The 23,813-nt window shown below is 39.4% G+C and overlaps 1 protein-coding gene across 1 annotated transcript; it reads left to right on the top strand.

Annotated features, from left to right (window-relative positions):
• Positions 1-2,047: 2,047 nt before the first annotated feature.
• On the top strand, positions 2,048-4,477 carry LOC309392173 (protocadherin beta-16-like; the record flags this gene model as incomplete). Its single annotated transcript, XM_081953177.1, has 1 exon — positions 2,048-4,477. The coding sequence occupies one exon, from the start codon at positions 2,048-2,050 to the stop codon at positions 4,475-4,477; it is 2,430 nt and encodes an 809-aa protein (XP_081809303.1).
• Between the last annotated feature and the right edge of the window lie 19,336 nt (positions 4,478-23,813).

A 23,813-nucleotide genomic window follows, 5' to 3' on the forward strand; every position in this document is an offset into this window, starting at 1 on the left:
GGTGTAGAGATACAAAAAAACTGAGAAAGGTGGTCATGTTCTCAGTCAAAGAAGGAAAATTGAACCGCCGTTGGAGAGATACAACATGAGGGATTATAAATCTGCTCCAATACCTATGAGCACACATTTTCACAATTATTTGGGTGAGGATAAAAGAGAAGCCTGTGATCAAGAGATATATCAGTCAGAAATAGGGAGCTTGTTATGTCTGTCACAGTGGTCCAGACCAAACATAGTTTATGCAGTAAGCATCTTAAGTCGCTTTACTGCTGCACCAACGCAGTTGCATTAGATGGGTGTAAAAAGAATTCTCAGGTATTTGAAGGGAACTGTGAATTTAGGTCTTCAAATACAGATCTCTGAAGATTTAAAGTTAAAAATTTATGTTGACAGTGATTATACCAATGATGTGCAAACCAGAAAAACCAATTCTGGGATTGTAGTATTATTTGGAGAGGCTTTAATTAGATGGATGTCCAGAAAACAAACCACTGTAGCCATTTCTACTGCAGAGGCAGAATTTCTTGCTCTATCTGAAATTTGTTCAGAAGTAACTTGGTATGTATATATGTTAAACGATTTAAACATAGAAGTTAATGAAGCTATAACAGTGTTTGAAGATAATGCTGCTTGTATTAAAATGGCAATAGGTGACAATGAAAAATAGAAGCAAGTATGTGGACATTAAATATGTAATGTCAGAGAAGTTATCAAAAATAAATTAATCCGCTTGCTTCACTGTTCTTCAGAAGACAATCTAGCAGATGTAATGACCAAGTCATTCGGTGGAGTGCACATTGAGAAGAATATTAAATTATTTGGTTTTATGGCTATTCCAGTCATAAAGGGAGGTGTGTCAGTTTATAAAGAATTTATGAACTGGAATAGCCATGGCAATGATCCAGCCAAAGGGAACTGTTTTTTGACTGAGACACAGGATTTGCTGTTAGAACCCTGTGAGCAGGCTTTAGTCTGGATGTGGCTTAGCTGTTCTGTGTTCAGAGTCCATTCTTCTCTCTACCACTTTGCAAGAGATACTTGGGTGTTGTTTGTATCATGTTTTTGCATTTTGTAGATAAAAAGGTTTTTTCTATATTATAAATCCTGTTCAGTTCTTTGAATATGTGCTGGGTCATTCTCAAATAAACTAATATTTTACATCCCTAGTGGCTAATCTCAACAGTAAATGGGCTACTTCAAAGAGGAAGGAAGGTCAACTGAGGGAGTAAAGGGAATGATGAAAAATGGAACCCTGAATTTCCTCCTCCCTCCTTCTCATTGCTATGGGAAGCCCTCAGTTAGCTAAGGAAACTTAATTAGCTAAAAGAAAAAATAGTAATTAACTATATAAATATAAGTTAGATAAATATTTTTGTAAAAATATTCCAACTCATCCAAGACAAATTTCTCAGCTGTTTTGGTCACGATAGTAAAGTTAAAATTTAGAATTTTTTTTGCACTACTAAAGAGCAGAAAAAACAGATTATTAATATTAAAGCTGTTGCAAGTGTCTGCATTGAGGTGCATTTTGAGATTTCTACTTGGTATATGACTTCACTATGCATAGCTATATTAATATATGTACTTATAAAGCTTACAGTGTATTTATGTCCAAGATGATCCAATTGCAGTAAATAAAGCAACAAAAGAATTGCTTTTCTGGGACCGTAAATTGGGAAGTCACAACAGCAAAGCAATTGACCAAGTTAAAATACACTTTTGCCTAGTTGACCACATGGTGGCGATATTGACAAAGACAATTAGTCTGTTCTGCATCATGATCAACATTGGGAGAAGAAACCTAGTTAAAAAAATTGAAAAAGAAAGGGATGTGATTTTTTTTATCGTGAAACACATGTAGATTATAAGATGGCAAAAGACTGAACAATTAAATACGATTTCAACAATCAAATCATAAAGGAAGGAAAGAAAGACTGAATTTTGGGGCAGAATTTGAGCCTACAAGGAAGAGACTGGAATCATGGAGAATTGCTTTTGGAAAAGGCAAGGTCTGTATGTCCTCCTATCTTTCTCATTCCTTAGAGTAATGTGTGCTTCAATTCGCTTTTCTGTCCCTGAGGAAAAGAAAAAGGGGTTTCTGGTGGCTAATGTGCTCAAGGAATTGAAACTGAAAACAGGGGAGCTCACCACACGCAAAGCACATTTAGTTGCTGAGGGCACTCAGGAATACTTCCACCTTGATATTCAAAGTGGGAATCTGTTGATTAATGATAAAATAGACAGAGAAGCTTTATGTGGTCAGAATGATCCTTGTGTACTTCTTTCTCAGCTTGTTTTGGAAAACCCCTTGGATATATTTAATATTGAAATCAAGATAGAAGATGTGAATGATAATGCACCCAAATTTTGGAAAAGCGAAGTTAAGGTGGACATTCCTGAAAATATTCCAATAAATATGATATTTCCCTTAGAATTAGCTCAGGATGATGACTTGGGAAATAATAGCATCCAAAATTACATTCTCAGTTCCAATGAGCATTTTCAGCTTGATGTACATAAGAATGAAGATGGAAATAACAATATATACCTTGTTTTGAAGAAAACATTAGATAGGGAGAGGATGCCGCACCTTGAATTGATTCTAATGGCTATTGATGGAGGAGTTCCAAAGAAAACCGGCACAGTTCAAATTAATATTAATGTTCTGGATAATAATGATAACTTTCCTCTGTTTAGTAAGTCTGAATATAAGGCAAGAATAAAGGAGAATCTCCCTAAGGGCACTCTTGTGATTAAGGTGGAAGCTACAGATCTGGATTTGGGTTCAAATGCGCAAATCCTCTACTCGTTCCATCAGGTGCCTGGAAGAATAAACAATTTGTTTCATTTAAATGAAATTACTGGTGAAATAACTGTTTGGGGAGAGATTGATTATGAAAAAGAAAAGAGCTACAGCATGGGCATCAGAGCAACAGATGGAGGGGGTCTTCCAGGTCAGTGCAAGATACTGATAGAGGTTGAAGATGAGAATGACAACCCCCCAGAAGTGTCCATTATATCTCTGATCAGCACTTTAAAGGAAGACTCTCCCCCGGACACAATGGTGGCCCTCTTCAGTGTGAGAGACCAAGACTCTGGAGACAACAGCAAAACGGTCTGCTCTGTGCAGATGAATGTCCCCTTTGTACTGAAAGCCACCACAAACAACTTTTATCAGCTTGTGCTCCAAAGTCCCCTAGACAGAGAGACAGTCACTGAATACAACATCACCATCACTGCTATTGACTGGGGAGCTCCTAGGCTCACTTCAACAAGATTGATTAATGTTCAGATCTCCGATGTCAATGATAACTCTCCCCTTTTTGAAAAGTCTTCCTATGACATGCAAATCAGGGAGAATAATATTCCAGGCTTGCTGATTGGCTCAGTCCATGCTCTGGATCTAGACACAAGGCTGAATGCTAAAGTGAATTACTTAGTTCTTCCTGGGAAGAGTGATGGCATGGTGACTTCTTACATCTCAATCAACTCTGAAACTGGAAACATGTATGCCCTCCGATCCCTGGACTATGAGCAGATAAGAGGCTTCAGAGTTACTGTGAGGGCATCTGATGGTGGTTCTCCTTCCCTGAGCTCAGAAGTGATTGTCCGAATCCACATCATAGATGAGAATGACAACGCTCCCTTCTTCCTGTATCCCCTCCAGAACAACACATCCCCATGCAATGAGCTGCTTCCCAAGTCAGCTGAGACTGGCTATCTGGTCACCAAGATGGTTGCAGTGGATGCAGATTCTGGCCAAAACTCTTGGCTTTCCTATGAATTGCTGAAGGCCACAGACCCAGCCCTTTTCAGCATAGGAGCGCAGAATGGGGAAGTGAAAACCAGGAGAGTCCTGAATGAGCGAGACACAAGTAAGCAGAGGCTGGTGATACTGGTCAGAGACAATGGCCTTCCTCCACAGACCAGCACGGCATTGCTTAATGTTCTTCTTGTGGATGGCTTTTCAGATCCCTTCCTGAGGAGGGTGGATGTCAGTGTGGAAGAACCGGGAGAAGATAAAACCTTGACCAAGTATCTGGTGATCTGCTTGGCTGCAGTCTCCTTTGTGTTCCTGGTCTGCATTGTTGTGTTTATTGTGGTCAAAATCTTCAAGAAGGATCCTCAAAGCCAATTTCCTACTACTCATCCTCACTTCCCAACTGCCAGTTCTGATACTCCAGAGAATTGTGCTGATTCACAGAATGGGTCGCTTTCCAGGACTTACCGTTATGATGTTTGTTTGACTGGTGGATCCTTAAGTAGTGAGTTCCGATTTCTCAGGCCTCTCTTTCCGGTCTTTTCGGTGGGAGATGTTAACATCCCAGGGAACAATAGCATTTCTGCAGGCATCCAAGATACTTCTGAGCGGATTGCTGTAAATGGCGCAAAGAAAGAGGTGAGGAAAAATTTATTCAGCCTCTTCCTATTCATTCTTCCTCTATTCTTTTTGCTCTATCAGTTATTCATGGACTAAATGCTTTTTTATTAATGAAACAGGTAATTTTACTTTAATTTTAGTTGAGAACGTAGATCACAATTCTTTTATAGGTAACCCTTGGCTAACAGCTGTTCCTTTAGCAAAGATTTATATTATAATGTGCTGAGTGGTCATTACGACCAATCCTAGAAGTTCCACCTGTCCCAGTCACTTGATTGCGATCTGGGTGCTCGGCAGCCAGCTCACACATAGGATGGCCCTGCATCCCATGATCTTGTGGCCACAATCTGCAACCTTTGACAAAGGTTTCCCACAAACAGTTTCAATGAGGAACCTGGCAGGCAGGGTTGTAAACTGCTCAGGTAAATCTTACCCAGCCACATGCCTTCCCCCAGCCTCTCTGCAGTCATGTTTGGGGTGGAGATGTAAAGCCAGTGCATTCTGATGTGGCTATTGTCTTAATCCAGTCAATACTGATTGTTTTAGCTGAAACCAAAGGGTCTGCTCCGGCTGCATTCCTGTGGTTTTTCTTATCACAACAATGTATCCTCTTGGTAAGTGGTTCTTGACAGTCTGCCCAGGACTTTCCCTAGAGTCCTAGACTGAGAGGTGGGAGCTTTTATTCTGGTGAGCTTTTATTCTGCAGGTTTTATTTTTACTAACTGCTTGGCTTAAAGAGAAAATAACTGTATTTTCTATCAGAGTCTTTTTTTTCCAGACAGATTTTTTTTTTATTCTTAAATTTTTTAATAAGTTTTACAATTATTACCCCCCTTACCCTTCCCTCTTCACACATCCCTAGCCCTCTTCCCTCCCGACCTCCCCCCTACCTCCCAGAGCAAAATACAGGGTATAAACATTTAACAACCATACGCTAATATAAGCTAACTAATTTTAACATGTTACTATTCTTGTGCTTTAACTCCCCCTTTATTAAACTAACTTTGAATAAATTGTAGCATTCCTTATGCCTTCATTCATAAACTAACTGAAATTTTTTAGTCCTGTATTTGTTTTGAATATAGTCAATCCATCTTCTCCAGTCCAGCTTGTACTTCTCATCTGAGTGGTCCTTCAGATACGCTGAAATTTTGGCCATCTCTGCTAAGTTTACTACTTTTAACGTCCATTCTTGGATAGTGGGCAACTCTTCCTTCTTCCAATATTGCGCCACCAACAATCTTGCTACCGTCGTTAGGTTCAAAATCAAATTAGTCTCTATAACAGTACAATCTGAAACTATACCTAATAAAAACAACTGGGGTGTGAACTTTATCCTCTTTTTTCAAAATATTTTGAATAACCCACCATATTTTTATCCAAAATTCTTTAACTTTTTTACAAGTCCACCAAATATGGTAATACGTGGCACCAACACAGTCACATCTCCAACATTTAGATTGTAGATTCAGATACATACAGGCTAACCTTTTTGGATCTAAATGCCATCTGTACAGCATCTTGTAAAAATTATCTCTCAAGTTCTGAGCTTGTGTAAATTTTTCATTTCTTACCCAAATCTCTTCCCATGTTTCCATCACTATTGGTTCTTCAAAATTTTGTGCCCATTTTATCATACAATCTTTAACTAATTCTGTTTCTGAGTCTATTTCTATCAATACACTATACAACCTTTTTATGTGCATTTGACCCTGGTCCCTAATTTGTTTTATCAAATTATCCTCATTTTGGATAATACCAGATTTCTGGTCTTTTTTCCATCTAGCCTGTAACTGACCATACTGAAACCAGGTTTGAATTACCCTTTCGTCTCTTAATGCATCCAAAGATTTTAACTGTGGTAAACCTCTAGCCATACTAAGAAGTTCTGCCTATGTAGTTACATCTTGTTTTTGTTCTATACTTATGTTCTCTATAGCGTGTCTGGGCACCCCCCACATAGGTATCTTGTCATTTAGCCTATATTGATATTTTTTCCAGACACGCAGTAAAGCATTCCTTACAATATGACTTTTAAAGATCTTATCGGGCTTCTTGTCATATATTAGATAACCATGCCAGCCATATACCAGATCATAACCCTCAATATTCAATATTCTATCCTCTGTTAGGATAATCCAATCGCTAATTGTTGTTAAAACTGCTGCTTCATAGTATTCTTTTAAGTTGGGCATTTTTAAGCCTCCTCTTTCACGTATATCTTGTATTATTTTAAGTCTTATTCTCGGTTCCTTCCCTGCCCAAACAAAATTGTTAATACCTTTATGCCATTCTTCCAAATTTGCGTCTTTTTTAAGTATTGGTATCATTTGAAAGAAGAATAGAAACTTGGGCAAAACATTCATTTTAACTGCTGCTACCCTTCCCAGCAAGGACAATTGTAATTTTTTCCATTTATTCATTTCTATCTGTATTTTATGCCATAATGGTTCATAATTGTACTTATATAATTTCCCATTTGAGGTTGTAATATAAATTCCTAAATATTCAACTTTTTTTACTATCTCACATCCTATTACTCTTTCTAATTCTTTTTTTTTCTTCATAGTCATATTTTTAGCTATCATCTTTGTCTTCCCTAGATTTACTTTGAACCCAGATACTTGACCATATTGATTAATTATATTCATTAAACCTGTAACTGATTTCCCCGGCTGGGTTAAAGTTACAACCAAGTCGTCCGCAAATGCTCTTACTCTGTATTCGTAGTGCCTAATCTTAATTCCTTGTAATTCATCAGACCCACGTATTCTGTTCAATAACAATTCCAGGGTTAAAATAAACAATAATGGAGACAAGGGAGACCCCTGTCTTGTACCTTTTTCAATTTTAAAAGATTCTGTAAAGCCTCCATTAACTATAATTTGTGCTGTCTGTTTCTGGTATATTGCTTTGATAGATTGCATGAAATGCTCTCCGAACTGCATCTTTTGTATTATTGTAGTATTTTTATTAAAAATTTCCAATTGACTTGGTTGAATGCTTTCTCCGCATCTAAGAATAAAAGCACTGCCGGGACTTGGTTATACTTTCCCAAATATTCCATTATATTAATGATTTGTCTTACATTACTTTTCATTTGTCTCCCCTGTATAAAACCAGACTGATCATTGTGAATCGTTTGTTGCGCAATTGGCATTAACCTGTTTACCAATATTTTAGCACAAATTTTATAATCTGTATTAAGTAATGAAATAGGCCTGTAGTTGTTTGGCTGGGTAGGATCCTGATCTTCTTTTGGAATCAATGAAATAAAAGCTGTTTTCCAGGATGGTGAAACCCTGCCTTCCATTTGGATTTTATTAAATAGTTCCCTAAGAGGTTCCATCATTTCTAGTTGTAACTTTTTATAATAAACTGCTGTCAAGCCATCTGTGCCAGGAGCTTTGCCGATTTTTAACTGTTTAATTGCCAGGAAGATTTCCTCTGTAGTTACAAGTTGATTCAATCTTCCCCTTTGCTCATCTGTAAGTATAGGAATTTTCTCTTTCTCCAAATATCGGTCTATGTCTGACCCTTGTATTTTATCACCAGCATACAATCTGGTGTTAAATTCTAAAAAAGTCTTTTTAATCATATCCTGTTGGGAAACTTCTTTCCCTTTGTATTCTACTTTCTCTATATTATGAGATCTTTGTTTTTTCCTTAACATATATGCTAACCATCTACCTGGTTTAGTGGCATTGCAAAAAGTGTTATGTTTAGCATATAGAAGATTAGTGGTTTTCTGGTCTGACATTAACATATTAAACTGCCCTCATAATAAAGTAATTACCTCTTTTGTCTTCTTATCATCTGGTTTAGACATTAACTCCTGCTCTTTTTTTTTTAAACAGAAAATTTTTATTAGTTTTACAAAAAATTTCAGGAAAGGGGATAATGGATAAAGTTACAAATTTTGACAGCTACATTATGCAGGAAATGGCACTCCCCCAATTCTCATAACTTTCACTTATTGATACATTAAGTAATTACTACTTAGTAATATTTTGACAGCATATTTTACCTTATATCTTCAAGTAATTTCAATCTATTTTATATCAAACAGAAAAAATTCCCTGTATTAGCAATTGCATTATTTTTCTAATTCACTTTTGTGATCTAGGTTTTCTCAGTGTTGCCTCTTCTCCCCCCACCAGCAAGGCTCCGGCACCTCCCGTGTCTTGTATATCCCGTGTGGTATCATCAGTTTTGTCTAGGAGCACTTTGTTTTTTTCCATGAAGGCCTCGGCCTCCATAGTTGTATTAATTCTAACTCTAGTGTCCTCCCAGAATATCAGCATACCTTCTGGCAGAAGCCACCGAAACCAAACCCCTTTCTGGTATAGTTTCTTCGCTAAAAGCGAATATTTTTTTCTTTTATCTCTGACTTTCTTTGGGATTTGTTTCAGGATGACTATCTCTCTATCCTTGTATTTTAACACTTGCCCCCTTTGTGCACTCAGAATCTCATCTCTTGTCGTCTTTCTAAGGAATTTAATATGAACCTCCCTTGGAACATTGTGTGTTCTAGCATAGGCGGAATTGACTCTATAGACCAGATCAATATCCCATCCCAGCTGTTGTCTGTCTTTTTTAATATATTCAGCCAATAACTTTGTCATAATTTCCCTCAAATCTTCATCATCAGCCTCAATTACATTTTGAAATCTAAGGAAAAAAGACATTCTTTCAAACTCCATTTTTATCTGATGGTTCTCAAGTTCTTGGTTTCCTCTCTGGACCCCCCTCACCTCCCCCCTCATCTCGGCCATCCCCTCCTCCAAAACTTCCAGTCTTTCCATATTTTGAGCCATTCGGTTTTGATTTTCTCTGAGCTGTTCGTTCATTTCTTTCAGTTGATTCTTCAATTCCTCCTGCCCCTTTAAGATCTTTTGGAGCATCTGTTGGGTTAGGTCCTCCTCCGGGGCCTTAGGCTGTAACAGAGATGTTAGTGTCTGTTGCCTGCTGGGACTGGATGTTGAGGATGTTGAAGCAGAACCAGCAAAGCCTGGTTTCCCAGGTGGTGGTCTTTTCGGTGCCATTTTGATAAAGAGAGCTCAGAGATGTCTGTGTCAATACAGTGAGAAGGCAACGAGGCAGGCAGTCCAGGCAAATAAAGACCTTTTCTATAGTTCAAATCCAGACAATAAAATCCATTGTTCCAAGTCCAGAATATAGTATATCAAGAAATATCTCTGAGTGTCACTGAGACAAAGACAAAATGCCAGCAGTTTCCATGGGTGGAGTCAAATTTCAGAGTGCATAAAGACAGCGGAAGTGTGCCATCTTGCCTTGCCAGCACCGGGATCAGAAGGCAACAAACCAAAAGTTTTCAAAATTTTCAAAAAAGTCAGACCATCACTTCATTTTCACAATTGCAGCAGAGTATTCATCTGCTGCTTGCTAAGAGTGTGATTTCATTCCAGAGCTCTCCTCCCCCTCCTCCTCCGGGGGTAGAGAGCAGTTCAAAGCCACTTTTCCAAGGGGGGGGGGGAAGTCCCCCTCCCTCCAATCACACTTCCCAAGAGCAGATTGAACGCTTTAAAAAGCTGGCAGTCCTTTTTTAACAGTCAGAAAAGGGAACGGGGAGAGTTTCCACCTCACTACATTGCAGCTGCAGCCTTCCAATTGTCGAATTCGCCCAGCTGTCTCGACGCAAAAGCGCGCAGGAGCGTAGGAGCTCCTCGCACCCCCCCTTTAGCCTCCTCGTGCCTAGGGCAATGCAGGGAGCCCCCCGCGGCCGCCACCAATGCAGAGGACCCCCAGCTAGCTGCCCCCTCAGCAGGGGCTGCTACAAGACTCCCTGTGTCCCCCCCGATCAGGGGGGAGCCCACCAAGAGCGCGCGGGGCGAGCGGAACACGCCCGTCACTCTCCTGCTTTTTTTTTAATCTCTTCCTCTAATTCCCTTTGTTTCTCCCTTTGTCTGTGTCTATAAACATTATTCAGATTTATTAAAACACCTCTCATGTATGCTTTACTTGCGTCCCAAACCATTTCCATAGATATCCCCTTATACATATTAAAAGCAAAATATTCTTTCAATAGTTTTTTACATTCCATAACATTTTTCTCATATCTAAATAGATTTTCATTTAATCTCTAAGACCTCCTAGGTCGGTCTCCATATTCAAATTCCATCCAAACTGGGTTGTGATCTGTTAAAGTTCTCGGGCATATCTTAGTCTTCTTTACCCTGGAAAAAAAGTCATTTGTAATTAGTATAAAATCAATTCTGGAAAAGGATTGGTGCCTATCAGAAAAGAAAGTGAAATCCTGTTCTTTAACATTCCATTCTCTCCAGATATCTCTCAGTTCAAAGTCATCCATCAGATCAAAAAAGGATTTAGGTAAACTTGTTCGTGTTTGGGTATTTTGTAAAAGCCTCTTCTTGTCTTGAACGGGATCCAGTACTCCATTCCAATCGCCCAGTAAAACACAGGATCTGTAACCCCATTGTGTTAATTTATTGGGAAGCAACTTATAAAAATTTTCTTGTTGTTGATTGGGAGCATATATTCCTGTTAAAAGTATTTTCTTTCCTTCATTAATAGTTCAATTGCAATATATCTACCTTGAGGATCTGCTTCAATTAATTCAGCCTTTAAGTCTTTTCTTAAATATATGACTATACCATTTTTCTTCTCCGGAGCAGATGCTATGAAATGCGATCCCAGTCTTGCGTTCATCAACTATTTCCGATCCTGTGTTCTAATGTGTGTTTCTTATAAGCAAATTACATCATTTTTAAATTGTTTCAAATAGTGAAATATTTTTTTCCCTTTTTTGTGGTGAGTTTAAGCCATTGATGTTCCATGTTAGAAATTTAATTGTTGTCTTCAGCACGCTGAAGCTTTCTAAGAGCTGCCTGGAAATCTTGCTGGGATTTCACCTTTGGTCTAGCTCCTCCCACTGCTTCTGTGCTCGTGTTTATATTATCTTGGACTATCATCTGGGCTTGTTGAGACTTTAATTCTTGTAGCCACACGGGTTTGTCTCTGTTCCATAATTTCTTCTGTTTTCTGCAATAAACTCACAATCCCAGTTTGTGCCTGATTATCTTGCTGCCTGGGGTCCTCTGTCTCTTTTCTTTCTTTGGGACCTGGAGATGGGGGGCATCCTGCCTTTAATACTATGCTATAAAAGTCTTTTGCCTTCCAGACAGAGTTGAGACAATGTCTTTCTCCCAGGTAGTTCACCACCAATCCGGCTGGGGTCTCCCATCTGTATTGAATCTGGCACTTTCTAAGTTCATCCACTAGAAATGCATAGTCCTTCCTAGATCTCAACATTTGGGGGGGGGGGTGTTCCTTCAATACTATCACATCTTGACCTGCCACTTGCAGTTTGTTTTTATAGGTTGCTTGCAATATTTCATTCCTAATTTTCCTGGTGACAAAATAGATTATAATATCTCTTGGCAGTTGTCTTTGTCTGGCAATCCATGAATTAACGTGGTAAATTTTGTCGATTTGCCAGGCGCATTCGGCCTTTGATTCCCCAGTTAATTGAGCAAGAGCATCTGCAAAAATCTCTCTTAAATTTTCTTGGTTATGTTCCTTCAAACCCCTTATCCTCAGGGCAAATTCCATTGTTCTATATTGTATCATTGTAAGCTCCACCTCCGACTTATCAATTTTACTTTGTGCCTCCATAAGTTTATTGTCCAACTTTGTATTAGACTCATTAATTTCTTCCACCTTCTCATCGAGAGATGTTACGTAACCAAATAATCCTTTAAATGCCTCAACTATATCCTCCCTTATCTCTTGGTTACGTGTTTGGATTAAATCCTTAATTCCAGATATTTCATCAGAGACATCTTTAAAGCCACTTGCAATTTTCCCCTCCAAGACAACTGCCTGTTCTTTTAATGCATTTTGTAAATTATTTTGTAGAGCCTCCAGTGTCAAGGTTTGTGGTTGTGTTTCCACCGGAGGTAGTAAAGACTGCAACTTTTGTGACTGTGCTGGCGAACTACCAGCACTTTTTGAAACATTGAATTTTGCCTGCTTAGAAGCCATTTCAAAGTATTCAAATCAAGCTTTTTAGCAACCAATTTGTTCAGTCCAAAAAATCCACCTATTCTCTCAAGTCTTCCAGCAGCACTAACAAGCACTTAACAAGTGCTAATCAGCTTTCCGCTTCACTTTCGTTTTCAACACACCCTTTATTATTCCGGCGCCATTTTTTTTAAAAAAAGTTCCCTTTAAATTTACAGAAGGAGATATAATCTACGGAGTTAAGGCTTGTACTTGCAATATATTGACCTCCTGGTTTGCTCCGCCTGTGTCTTGTTCAGATGTAGAATATGCATTGAAACAGCAGGGGTGGACGCTGCCTTTTGTTTCTGCAAAGGCAGAAGTGTCCCTAGATGAGGAGATTGTCGAGCTTCCTGGGGAGTTCACACGCTTCACGCCACAGAATTGCTTCTGGGGCCGCTGGGGGCCTCTACCCTATGCCAGACAGCTCACCTCCCCCTCTTTTCCCAAGGGGGGGTTCAAACTGCTGGACAGCTGATTTATGCTATCTTAGCAGCTTGTTACTCAAACACGGGGCTGGCGTCCCCGAGGGAGCGTCCTCTAAGGGCAGCGGCGCCACTGGAAGTCTCTATCAGAGTCTTTTAATTAATTCTAACACCCCCTTGTCTTGTACAAGGGATAACATTTCCTAATTTTAGCCCTCTGTATAAACTGAGTTTTGGTCCATATAAATCTTGTATTCATGATCAGTTTGGCTCATCTTTTTTGAGACCTGGTTTCTCCTTTTATTGTGCTTTGAATGGAAAAAAGACAAGTCTTTAGGCATGGGGAAATACACTGGGAAAGACAGCAAAGGAGGAATCCCACTATGATTGACCTTTAGCCAATATACATCTGGCAACTAGCAGAAGAGCCAGGGAGGATTTGTTGTATCCAATGTTTCATTCCAGCTGTTTTAGGTGTTGGATATCTTCCTCTATTTACTCTGAGTCTTTGGTCAAATTAAAACAACAAAATCTACAAAATTCTTCACAGTCATAATTGTGTCATAATAATCAATGGCTGCTTGATTTTCCAGGGTAGCTTCTCTGACTTGCCTTAGCTCTCTATTAGAGTGAATAGGGAATGGGAGGTGTTCAGGCCTATAGCGTTATGTACTTCAAACCCTGGCACTCCCACTAGCGAAACAGCCAATGTTACATATTCAGTTTTTTGATGGTAGGGAGACCTTTGAATTGCAATTTGGGATTAATACTTGAAGTTTAAAAGTAAGCTTTTAACCCACACAGTAGGAACCATCCCGGAGAGAGCCTTAAGAGAATGGTCTCGGTGAGATTGCAGGTCAATTGAATATTGTTAAGACTTTGACATCTAGGGACCTTGGGGGCTTGGCACCTTGTTAACCTGAAATATGTGGTTGTATGGCCTATGGCCCTGGTGCTATCCCAATAGGCACATGGTCAGAATGTCTTTTACAGACCTTCATCCTGCTAGGCAAAAGTCAGTGGTACTGAGTATCTATCATGTTAGGTACTTCCAAACATTCCCTTTATCTGGAAAAAGGCTTGGTTCTAGGAACCCGATGGCATAGATTATGAACATAAACATACAACATAGCTTACAATATATTTTAATAGATTTTGCCTTACTTCCCTTTGCTGTCCCTTCCCTCATTTCCTTCAATTTTAAAAGGAGTCCATAACAGTCCACTCCTCAGTCTCTGGATCCTTCCTGGGTTACAGGGGTGGCACCTTTTATGTTGTCATAGTTTCTGAGTTATGGTCCAGCACTGCTAGATTTACATGAGTCCCATGATCCAGGAGCTCTTTTCTACTACTTTTGATTGCTGTCTACATGATCAGTAGAATCTGTTCTTATTTATAAGCCCCTTCCTCACCCAGCTACAGACTTGCTCAGCAGAGAGGCCATAGGTTTTTGCTTTTGGTCATCAGGGAAGGGAGGGGTGGTCAGTGCTGACTTGTGGTTGTCCTAGAATTGGATCTTCTGACCTAAAGAGTTCAACCCAGGAACACTAATAGGGTATCTGGGTCGGCTTTTATTTGGGTTTAAGTGCTTTTTTGATATTCAAAAGTACTGCTTCTGGCCAAATTTATCTTCTGGAGTTGTCCTTAAGCAAAGCCCATTCCTTACATATCTCCCTTGCTTGTTTTCTGTTCATACCAGCTAGGATGGGCACTCACCTCTCATCCCATGCCATGAGCAAGGGGACCTGGGCATAATCCTCGAACTATAGCTTCCCATGTTCTCCTTCAGATCTGGGGTTCAATTGGCTTAGCCGGTCCTTCCCCTGCAACTTACCTGCCACCCCACCTGTCATTTTTTGGACCAAAGGGGGCTCCAGAAGAACTCTGGTTCCCTGGCAGAATAAAATCACCACCTTTCCATCTCCATGTCTGTTATCAAGTTGACATTGGAGGAAAGGGGAAGAGAGAATTCCACGCATACTTTCGGCTAGACTCAGATCTCAGATTACCACAGCAGGCTTGTGAGGCACAAAATTTTACAACATGCTGCATTGGCAAATGTGATTTATGACCCAGACTGAGGGAAGGGGAGAAACAGGGGCAAAGTTCAGCCATAATTATACTGAGGTTAGATCTGACTCCACACAGGTATTGCCGAGACGTTGTTCCTAATAAATGATTGGATTTCTTTTAAAGCATGGCTCGAGGCTCATAAGTTAATTAGGGCATCTTTTGGAAACCTGACACTTGTATTTTTTATGTGCTTTCAAACTGCTAGGTTGGCAGAAGCTGGGACAAGTAACAGGAGCTCACTCCATTACATGGCACTAGGGATTTGAACTGCCAAACTGCCACCTTTTTGATTGACAAGCTCAGTCCCTTAGCCACTGAACCACTGTATCCTTGTGGCTTACCCACAGACAAAAGAGATTTGTTACAGTCACAGTATTGGCCCTGTACCTCCTATAGCTGGGTTGGCTGGGAGTCCCTTTGTGGTTGCCAAGTTGGTGGAAGAAAGATTTGTCCCTCGAGCTGGGATGAAGCTGTCAGCACTTGAGAGCAAATGGACAAGGAAGCAAGCTGCTGGAAAGAAGTTTATTTTAGGAAGCCAGTGACATCAACAATGGGTTCTGAGCTAGCCAGTTGATGTGTGAAGCAATTATTGGAGTTTTAATACTCTTTTTAGCTTTTGTGATTCAGATATTTCAATAAGGTCCGATGGTGTGCCTTTTGATAGGATAATTTCTTTGGGTGTGATCATTCAGGAAGCAGGTGGTCAATCCTAGCCACTGGAAGGGGAGGGAGATGCAAAGCCAGGGAGTTGGGATGTGCCTATTGTCTTAATCCTTTCAATACTGATTGCCTGAGCTTTCTTGTGTTAATCCTGTCAATAATGATTGCTTTAGCTGAAAGCAAAGGGCCTGTCTCGGGCTGCATTCCTGTAGTTTTCCTTATCACAACAATGTATCCTTTTGCTAAGTGGTTCTTGACAGTCTGTCCAGCACTTTCCCTAGACTGAGAGGTGGGAAGCAGTGTTTCTTGGTGAGCTTTTATTCTGCAGCCTGTGTTTTTACTCACTATTTGGTTTAAAGGGAAAATGGCTGCATTTTCTATCAGTCTTTTGGTTAATTCTAACAGCCCAGAGCAAATGTTGATAGAACTATCATTTTGTCAAGACAAGGTTGCCTTCTACATTCCTTTAAATTTCTCTGAGTTGTAATCCAGTTTCAGAAACTATGAAGCCCTAGTGGGAAACCCATTATAAGTTAACCTTAGTCCTTTGGAACAGTGCATGCCATCCAGTATGGGATTCCAAATCTTTTCTTACCAGTTCTATGAGAGAATGCTTTGTGCGTGCATGCAGCACTCTAAGACTGCCCTCAGTGAAAGTGTTGGTGAGCTGAACTGTTTCTTATAGCTCAGCTGAGATGCAGCAATCTGCTCTGCTGTGTAAATCAGCTGAGCTAAAAAACAAGGGAATATAGGACAGGGAACAGCAGGGGCAGGAGGGCGGGGCCAGCCAGAGGTAATATTTGCCGGTTCTCCAAACTACTCAAAATTTCTGCTACCGGTTCACCAAAACCAGTTCAAACCAGCTAAATACCACCTCTGATACCATCTTGGAAGGCACAGCTTTTCATCACTCTTGTGTCTCTACGCTCTACTCCCATAGAAGTTTAATCAAACTTCCACAATGACAGCCTGGATTTGGAGAAAATAGCATATAAGTTTGTAAGTGTTAGTATCAGGTTTGAAAAGGACCAGAGCAGTTCAGTGTCAGAGAGTATTTATTTGGGTTTTTTTTTTTAAATAAACAAGGGGCCCAGATTCAATTCCTGCCCATGATTGAGGATAAATTTATGGTTTGTTTAATATTTGCTCAGGGGATTCAGAGGTTGCTTTGAACTGAATGTTTTCATTTCTGCTTAATAAAAGCTTCCTTTTGGAGATCACTTCCGGTCACTGAAGGCTGTCAGGGGAAGATTTATTTCACCCTGAACTAAACGAGGCTTGGATCGGGGCTGTTTCCAACAGGCATATTCTTTAAGGTGCGAAGAAGAGAAATAAACATTCTGGAGAAACATATTCTAATTAATAAACAAACTTTAATACAAAAATAATAAATGGAAATAAAACAAAACTAACTAATCGTTACATTTTGAAAGAACAGCTTGTCTGCCAGTCTCCTGGTAGATGGACAAAGATCAGAAGGAAAGCTCTGGAATGTGTGAAGAGCAGGCGCAGTACATCATTGTCAGATAAGACCTTATGACCTGCGCAGTAACTGTTTTTCAGTTTAACTATTTAGTGTCAATTCAGTCAGTTCAGGCTAGCAAACAATTTAACGCAGTGACAAAGGCGACGGACATTGTTGCCCACTGTTCGTCTCTCTGGTGGGCTCCTTTTAGGAGCACAGTGGGTCTCGGAGGGGCCACCTGCTGCAGGGCGGCTTGCTGGAACCCCCCCGGATTCAGCGGCAGCCGGCGGTGGTGTTTCCAGCCTCGCCCCAGGAGCCGGGGAATGGAGGAGGGCATGGAACAGCATTTGGCTGTCTGCCTTTTTGCTGAATGGGCTCCGGGAGGAAGGAGTTAATTAAGGAGAAGCGGCTGGAATGTGGGTGGCGAGAGATCCATCCTAATCTCCTTAATTATCGTTAATGGATAAGCAGCAGACTATTGTAAATTCGTGTTCAATCTATTTGAAGCTGGAAGATTAGAGGGGGGTTTCTCTTTCTCTTTACCTCCCTCGGATAAAGCGGCATTTGAATTATCTCTCTTTATATCGGAATGGAGAGAGAATAAAGGCTGACTTGTCACCTGTATTAACTATGTGAGAAAGACTCATATCACAACTGCAAGAGGTGATTGCTGAGCTGTTTTCTTAAAGGAAAAAAAAACTTTATGGAAATCTTTGTTCTTCTCCCTGTGAAAGGAGGAGCCAAGATGGCTCCCCTCCGTCTTCATTTTTGTACTTACAAATGAAGTCTGCCTTTTGAAACTACCTTTGAAAAAATCTCTGGCATTGTATTATTACCCTCCCCTGAAGGACCCCTGGACCTCTCTTGTTATATGGTCTTCCTGGATTTTGATTATTTGATTTTCCCCTTTCTGGTGTGCCTCCGTGCCTTGGAACTGTGATGGAGAACTGACTTTTCACTTTCGGATTTGCCTGCCTCCTTGGATCGGCACAGCTGCGCACTCCACTGACACCATTTCTTTTGTAAAAGATTTATACCATCTCTGAACTCAGATAAATGGGGCCCAAAAAACCACCAACAGGCAAGTCATTCTCGGCTCCCACATCTGCCACCTCCAGCCCAAGTATGCATCATACGAAAATTACTTCATTGTTACAACAAAAGAAGGGACTGGAGAGAGCTCAAAAGACTTATCCATTACCCAAATGTTTCAGGAAATTATGAGGGGTCAAAATGAGTTGAAAAAGGAGGTGACAGATTTCAAAGAAGAACTCAGAGGTGTACAACACCATATAACAGAAAACAAACAAAGAATTACTGCGTTGGAGGAGGGGGCGGCTGGGCTGGGGGAGGAGGTTAACGCAGTCCGGAAGGGGAATTTAGAATTGGAAAATTTTATGGCAAAGATAGAACTTGAAAGAATGTCCTTTTTTCTCAGATTCCAGAAGCTACCAGAGACAAAAAATGAAGATCTTAAGGATATTCTGAGTACAAATTTAGCAGAATATATTAAGAGAGACAAAGAACAGTTGTGGTGGGATATGGATCTGGTTTACAGGATTAATTCAGCATATGCTAGAACACATAATGTTCCAAGGGAGGTACATGTTAAATTTCTTAGGAGGACCACAAGGGATGAGGTGCTGGGGGCTCAAAGGGGGGGACCACTAAAATATAAAGACAAAGAAATTACCATTCTTAAGCAAATTCCGGAAAAAAAATAAGAGAGAAAAGGAGGAAGTACTCCTCCTTATCAAAGAAATTATATAATAAAGGAATTTGGTTTAGATGGTTATTGCCAGAGGGAATGTTGATTTTTTGGGAGGGAAACAGAATTAGAATTAATACAGTGGGGGAGGCAGAAGCCTTCGTTAAAAAAGAAATATGGGAGGTAGTGCAAAAGGTAGTAATGTACAAGATATGAAGGAGGGAGGGGCTGTGGCTCCATTTGGGGACAGGGAGGAGGGAGCAATATCGAAAAGGCTCAGGTCACAAAAATAAATGCATTTGAAATATTATTGTAATTGTTGATGCACTAGAAAGTAACAAAAAAAAGAGATGATTGAACACATGGTTGATATAATGTAGAACAAGATTCTGTTTTTGCTTATCTTTTATACGTTGTCTTTAACATTGTAAAAATTGTGAGATTTGGAAGGATTTCTACCACTAGCACGGGAGCTGCCAAAATTTTCTATGTACCCTTTTACCTTTCCCCATAAATGTTTAAAAACCAATAAAATTCTTTTTTAAAAAAGCTTCCTTTTGAAATACTTCATTTAAAGAGTCTTCACTTTCTTAAGCTATGGGACGGTTCACTTTAATGTCTAATGGAAGATAACCATGGGAATGTATGATTATCCAGTTCTCAGGGCAGCTAGTAAAGGAACCACCTTCACACTTGTGTATTGGCTAAAATCTGCATTCTGACTAATGGGAGGGGTCTCTACTGCTTTAATTCTACTTGCCTTGCCTAAGGGTATTCAGATGTTGCTTTGAACTGAATGTTTTCACTCCTACTTAATAAAAGCTTCCTTTTGAAATACTTCACTGCAAGAGTCCTCACTTTCTTAAGCTAGAAGGAGAGACAATCCTTACAGTTGCCTTGACTGATGATGACTTTTTCAATGCCCATGGTTTTCAAGTGATGTTCCAACTATTTTACGATTGCAACCAAGGTGTCTATTATATTGGTACCTTTGCTTTCTTTTCCCACAGTTGTTCTATTTCTATTTGTAGACCTTTGTATTTTGTTATTTTCTCCAGTTCTTTCTCTTGTATTCTGCTGTCTTCAAGTACTGCCACATCCACTATCCTGGTGTTGTTGTTTTTTGTCTTTCTTAACAACAATTATTAACTCTCAGGTGTTATGTGGCAGGTTCTTGCCTGTTTGAATTCTAAAGTCTCAGGGCACTTTAGCTTTTTCATTTTCTATTATTTTCTCCATTTTATGATCCCACCAGTTCTTGCTTGCAAGCAAACGGTATTCTTGCAGCTCTTCCAATGTGTGTTGTTGTTACTTTGTCATGCTATCGTTGTTGCTACTTTGTCATGCCATTATTTGTAATCAATCTGTGCGATATTCTTGCAGCAGATAACTAGGTGGTCCATGGTTTCTTCAGCTTCTTTGCAGAAATGGTATTGGCTGTCTGTTGCTATCTTCTTAATTCTGGCTTATTTCATTGTCATTATTTTTCTGGTCTTCCTAGCCAAGGCTATGAAGTTCTGCTTGAGTCAAATCCACTATTCTAAGTGTTATGAATCTAATGATTGGGATTGGCCAGGTGTTAATTGCCTTGATGGTATTTCCTATACTGAATTTTGACTTAAAACCTTCTTCACTTTTTTGATGTATTCATTTCTGATCTTTTTCTTAACTTCAGTGTGCTTGAAAGATTCTCAGCTTGAAGAATACCCAGGTATTTATAGTGATAGTCTTCCTCCAGACTCTTGATGCCATTTCCATAGGGCATCTTAATTCCCTATGGAATTAAAATGGTTTTCACCATTTTTCCCCTGTTGGTGGTGAGAGTGGAATATTGGTTGAGCCCAAATTTCATTGCAATGTCTTGATCTTATATATGGACAATGATTCTATTTCAGATAGTGCTTTTCCATCCAGCTTCATATCACCCATGTAAAGGAAATGAGATAGTCTGGCAGATATTTTGGATGTTTGATAATGATGGTCTGACCTTTTCACTATAGTCGACAGGAGAATCAGTGCAATAAGAAACATTGTAGTGAAAGATCTCCTTGAAATATTCCTTTCTTGACATTATTATCACGGTTGGTTGCACAATCAGCTAGACGATCGGACTGGATTTATTCACCTATTGTGCCCCCCCCCCCAAGAAGCTGGGATAGGCAGATGTTGTTTGATGGTGTTAACAATTTCATTGCACAATGTAAGCTGTTCCAAAGAAAATTACCCCTTGCAATTGCTATTGTTGTAATTCATCACAGTCAGCTTATTATTATAAAAAAAAATCTACACTCCATGGAGCTGATTAAGTCAGCTCTAAGCCATGAAAGGTATACAACATTGCATATTAAGGTGGTAGCCCTTAAACCTTTGCTAGATAATTTATTAAATATATACCTCTGGAAATTTGAAAATGATATAGGTTGACTGTCTACATCTTAGCTTCAAAGATACATTGAAAATTTCTGAAATTTTAGATATAAAATATAAGAATACAGTCTCCATCACTCTTCCAAGATGGTTTAACATGATAGTCAATTGTTCATTTCTGTTCTTCTGTTTACATCAAATTTGTTATAAAAATGAAAAAAAATCCAAAACAAAATATTAGACAGACAAGAGAGGTAAAAAACCTCTAGAAAGTAATAAGAAAAAAGAAAGAAACAAATGCAGTGGCAACTTCTGCAAATTGAGACTTTTTAATTTAAATTCCTGTCTGCTTAATTTCCTTCTGAAAGGAAATATGAAATATCTAGATATGAGTGGAAGTGAAAATCCTGATTGTATCCAAATATAACCTACATGGTCATTACAAACTTATGACAGGAAAAGGTGCAGGTAAAAATAAAGCACACAAGTGATATTCCTCTCATCCTTGTATTTACGGTATTTTATACACACATTTATATCACAACTATACCAAAAATTATAGCTCTTATATTTTAAGAGGAATATTTTTTCTCTAGATTGAAAGCTATTAATATATTATTTTGATATGACAAAAGACATCAAGATTGTGTAACATTTTGTTCTTTTGAAAAGATGCACACACTATTCTATACACTACAGTAAATGCCCTTTTCAAAGGAGCTTCCTAAATTCAGTGCTACATTTTACTTTACACACAAGGTGGTGCTATTGCACCAAACAGTAAAAAGAGAGATTTGTTTACTTCAGAGAGATCCAGTCATTAGACAAAGGAATCTCAGAACAAAAGACAACAGCTTTCAATTAAATCTTGAGAAATTTCCGAAGAAAATACTCTAGTGTGAATACAAAAAAATAACTCCTACTGGATTCTGATCACAACTATAATGGAAATTATAGCAGTTGCTTTACAAAGAATCTTATTGAATGTATGACCTTCCCTGAAAGAGGCTGAGAAAATGGAAGCATCTCGTACTAGCAGGCAAGTGGTCTTGTTCTTTATTTCTCTATGTAGCTCTGGTATGTTGTGTGAACCATTCCGCTATTCAGTGCCTGAGGAGAAGAAAGCTGGATCAATAGTAGCAAATGTGCTAGAAGATTTGAAAGTGGATGTGAAGGAGCTCTCTGCTCGCAGAGCACAGTTGATTTCTAAGAGTTCCAGGCAGGATTTCCAGCTGGATCCTCATTCTGGAAATATAATATTGAGGGATAAAATTGACCGTGAAGCTTTGTGTGGTCTGAGTGATCCTTGCACTCTATTCTCTGAAATTTTGCTGGAAAATCCTCTTCAATTCTTCAAAATTGAAGTTCAGGTAGAAGATGTCAATGATAATTCCCCTATTTTCTCTCAGAATCAATTCCTTTTTGAAATACCTGAACAGACTCCTATAAATGCACGTTTCCCCTTGGAGACAGCCCATGATTTAGACAAAGGAAAAAATGCTATCCGGAACTACATACTTAGCCCAAGCGAATATTTTAAGCTGGACGTACAAAGTCAAAATGATGGCAGCAATTATGCAGAACTGCTTTTGGAAAAACCATTAGACCGCGAGGTGATTCCTCAATTTATCCTTACTCTGGAAGCTGTGGATGGAGGGGTCCCAAGGAGAACTGGCACAGCACAGATAATTATTGATATCCTGGATAACAATGATAATGTGCCCCAATTTGAACAAACAGTGTATAAAGTGCAGCTAATGGAAAATAGTCATCCAGGTTCATTGGTTGCTAAAGTTGAAGCCACCGACAAAGACATTGGACCCAACGCTCATATCATTTACACTTTTAGCCAAGCACCAGCAGATGTACTCCGAACATTCGGGTTAAACAATCATACTGGGGAAATTATGCTCGTAGGGAAAATTGATTATGAAATAAACAGTAAATATCAACTCAGTATCAAAGCCACAGATGGAGGAGGATTGTCTGCTTACTGTAAAGTTTTTGTTGACATTGAAGATGAGAATGATAATGCTCCAGAAATAATTGTATCATCCATCACTAATCCTTTACCAGAAAATTCTCCCCCGGAAACACTGGTGGCACTTTTTGGCATCAGAGATCAAGACTCAGGAGACAATGGCAGAACTAATTGCAACACTGAGAAAAACCTGCCTTTTATAATAAAACTGACTGAGAACAATTATTACCAGCTTGTGACTCAACAGCCATTGGACAGAGAACAGATGTCACATTATAACATCACCATCACAGCCACTGACCAAGGTTCTCCCAGACTCACTTCAATGACAGTTATTAGCATTCAACTTTCAGACATCAATGATAACCCTCCAATGTTCGAAAGAAGTTTCTACAGTTTGCACTTACGAGAAAACAACATTCCAGGACTGCTCATTGGATCAGTCCATGCTGTGGATGTGGACAAAGAACAGAATGGCAAAGTAACCTACTCTCTTTTGTTTGGAGAGATCAGGAAAGAGCCTGCATCATCTTACATCTCCATCAACTCTGAAACTGGGAACTTGTATGCCATTCGATCTATAGATTATGAGGATATACAGGATTTCCAGGTGATGGTGAGGGCTGTAGACAAGGGCTCACCTCCCTTGAGCTCAGAAACGATGGTCCGAGTTCTTATCACAGATGAAAATGACAATGCCCCCTTCATCC

Source organism: Natrix helvetica, assembly GCF_964273705.1.
Source record: "Natrix helvetica genome assembly, chromosome: 4".
Lineage (NCBI taxonomy): Eukaryota > Metazoa > Chordata > Lepidosauria > Squamata > Natricidae > Natrix > Natrix helvetica.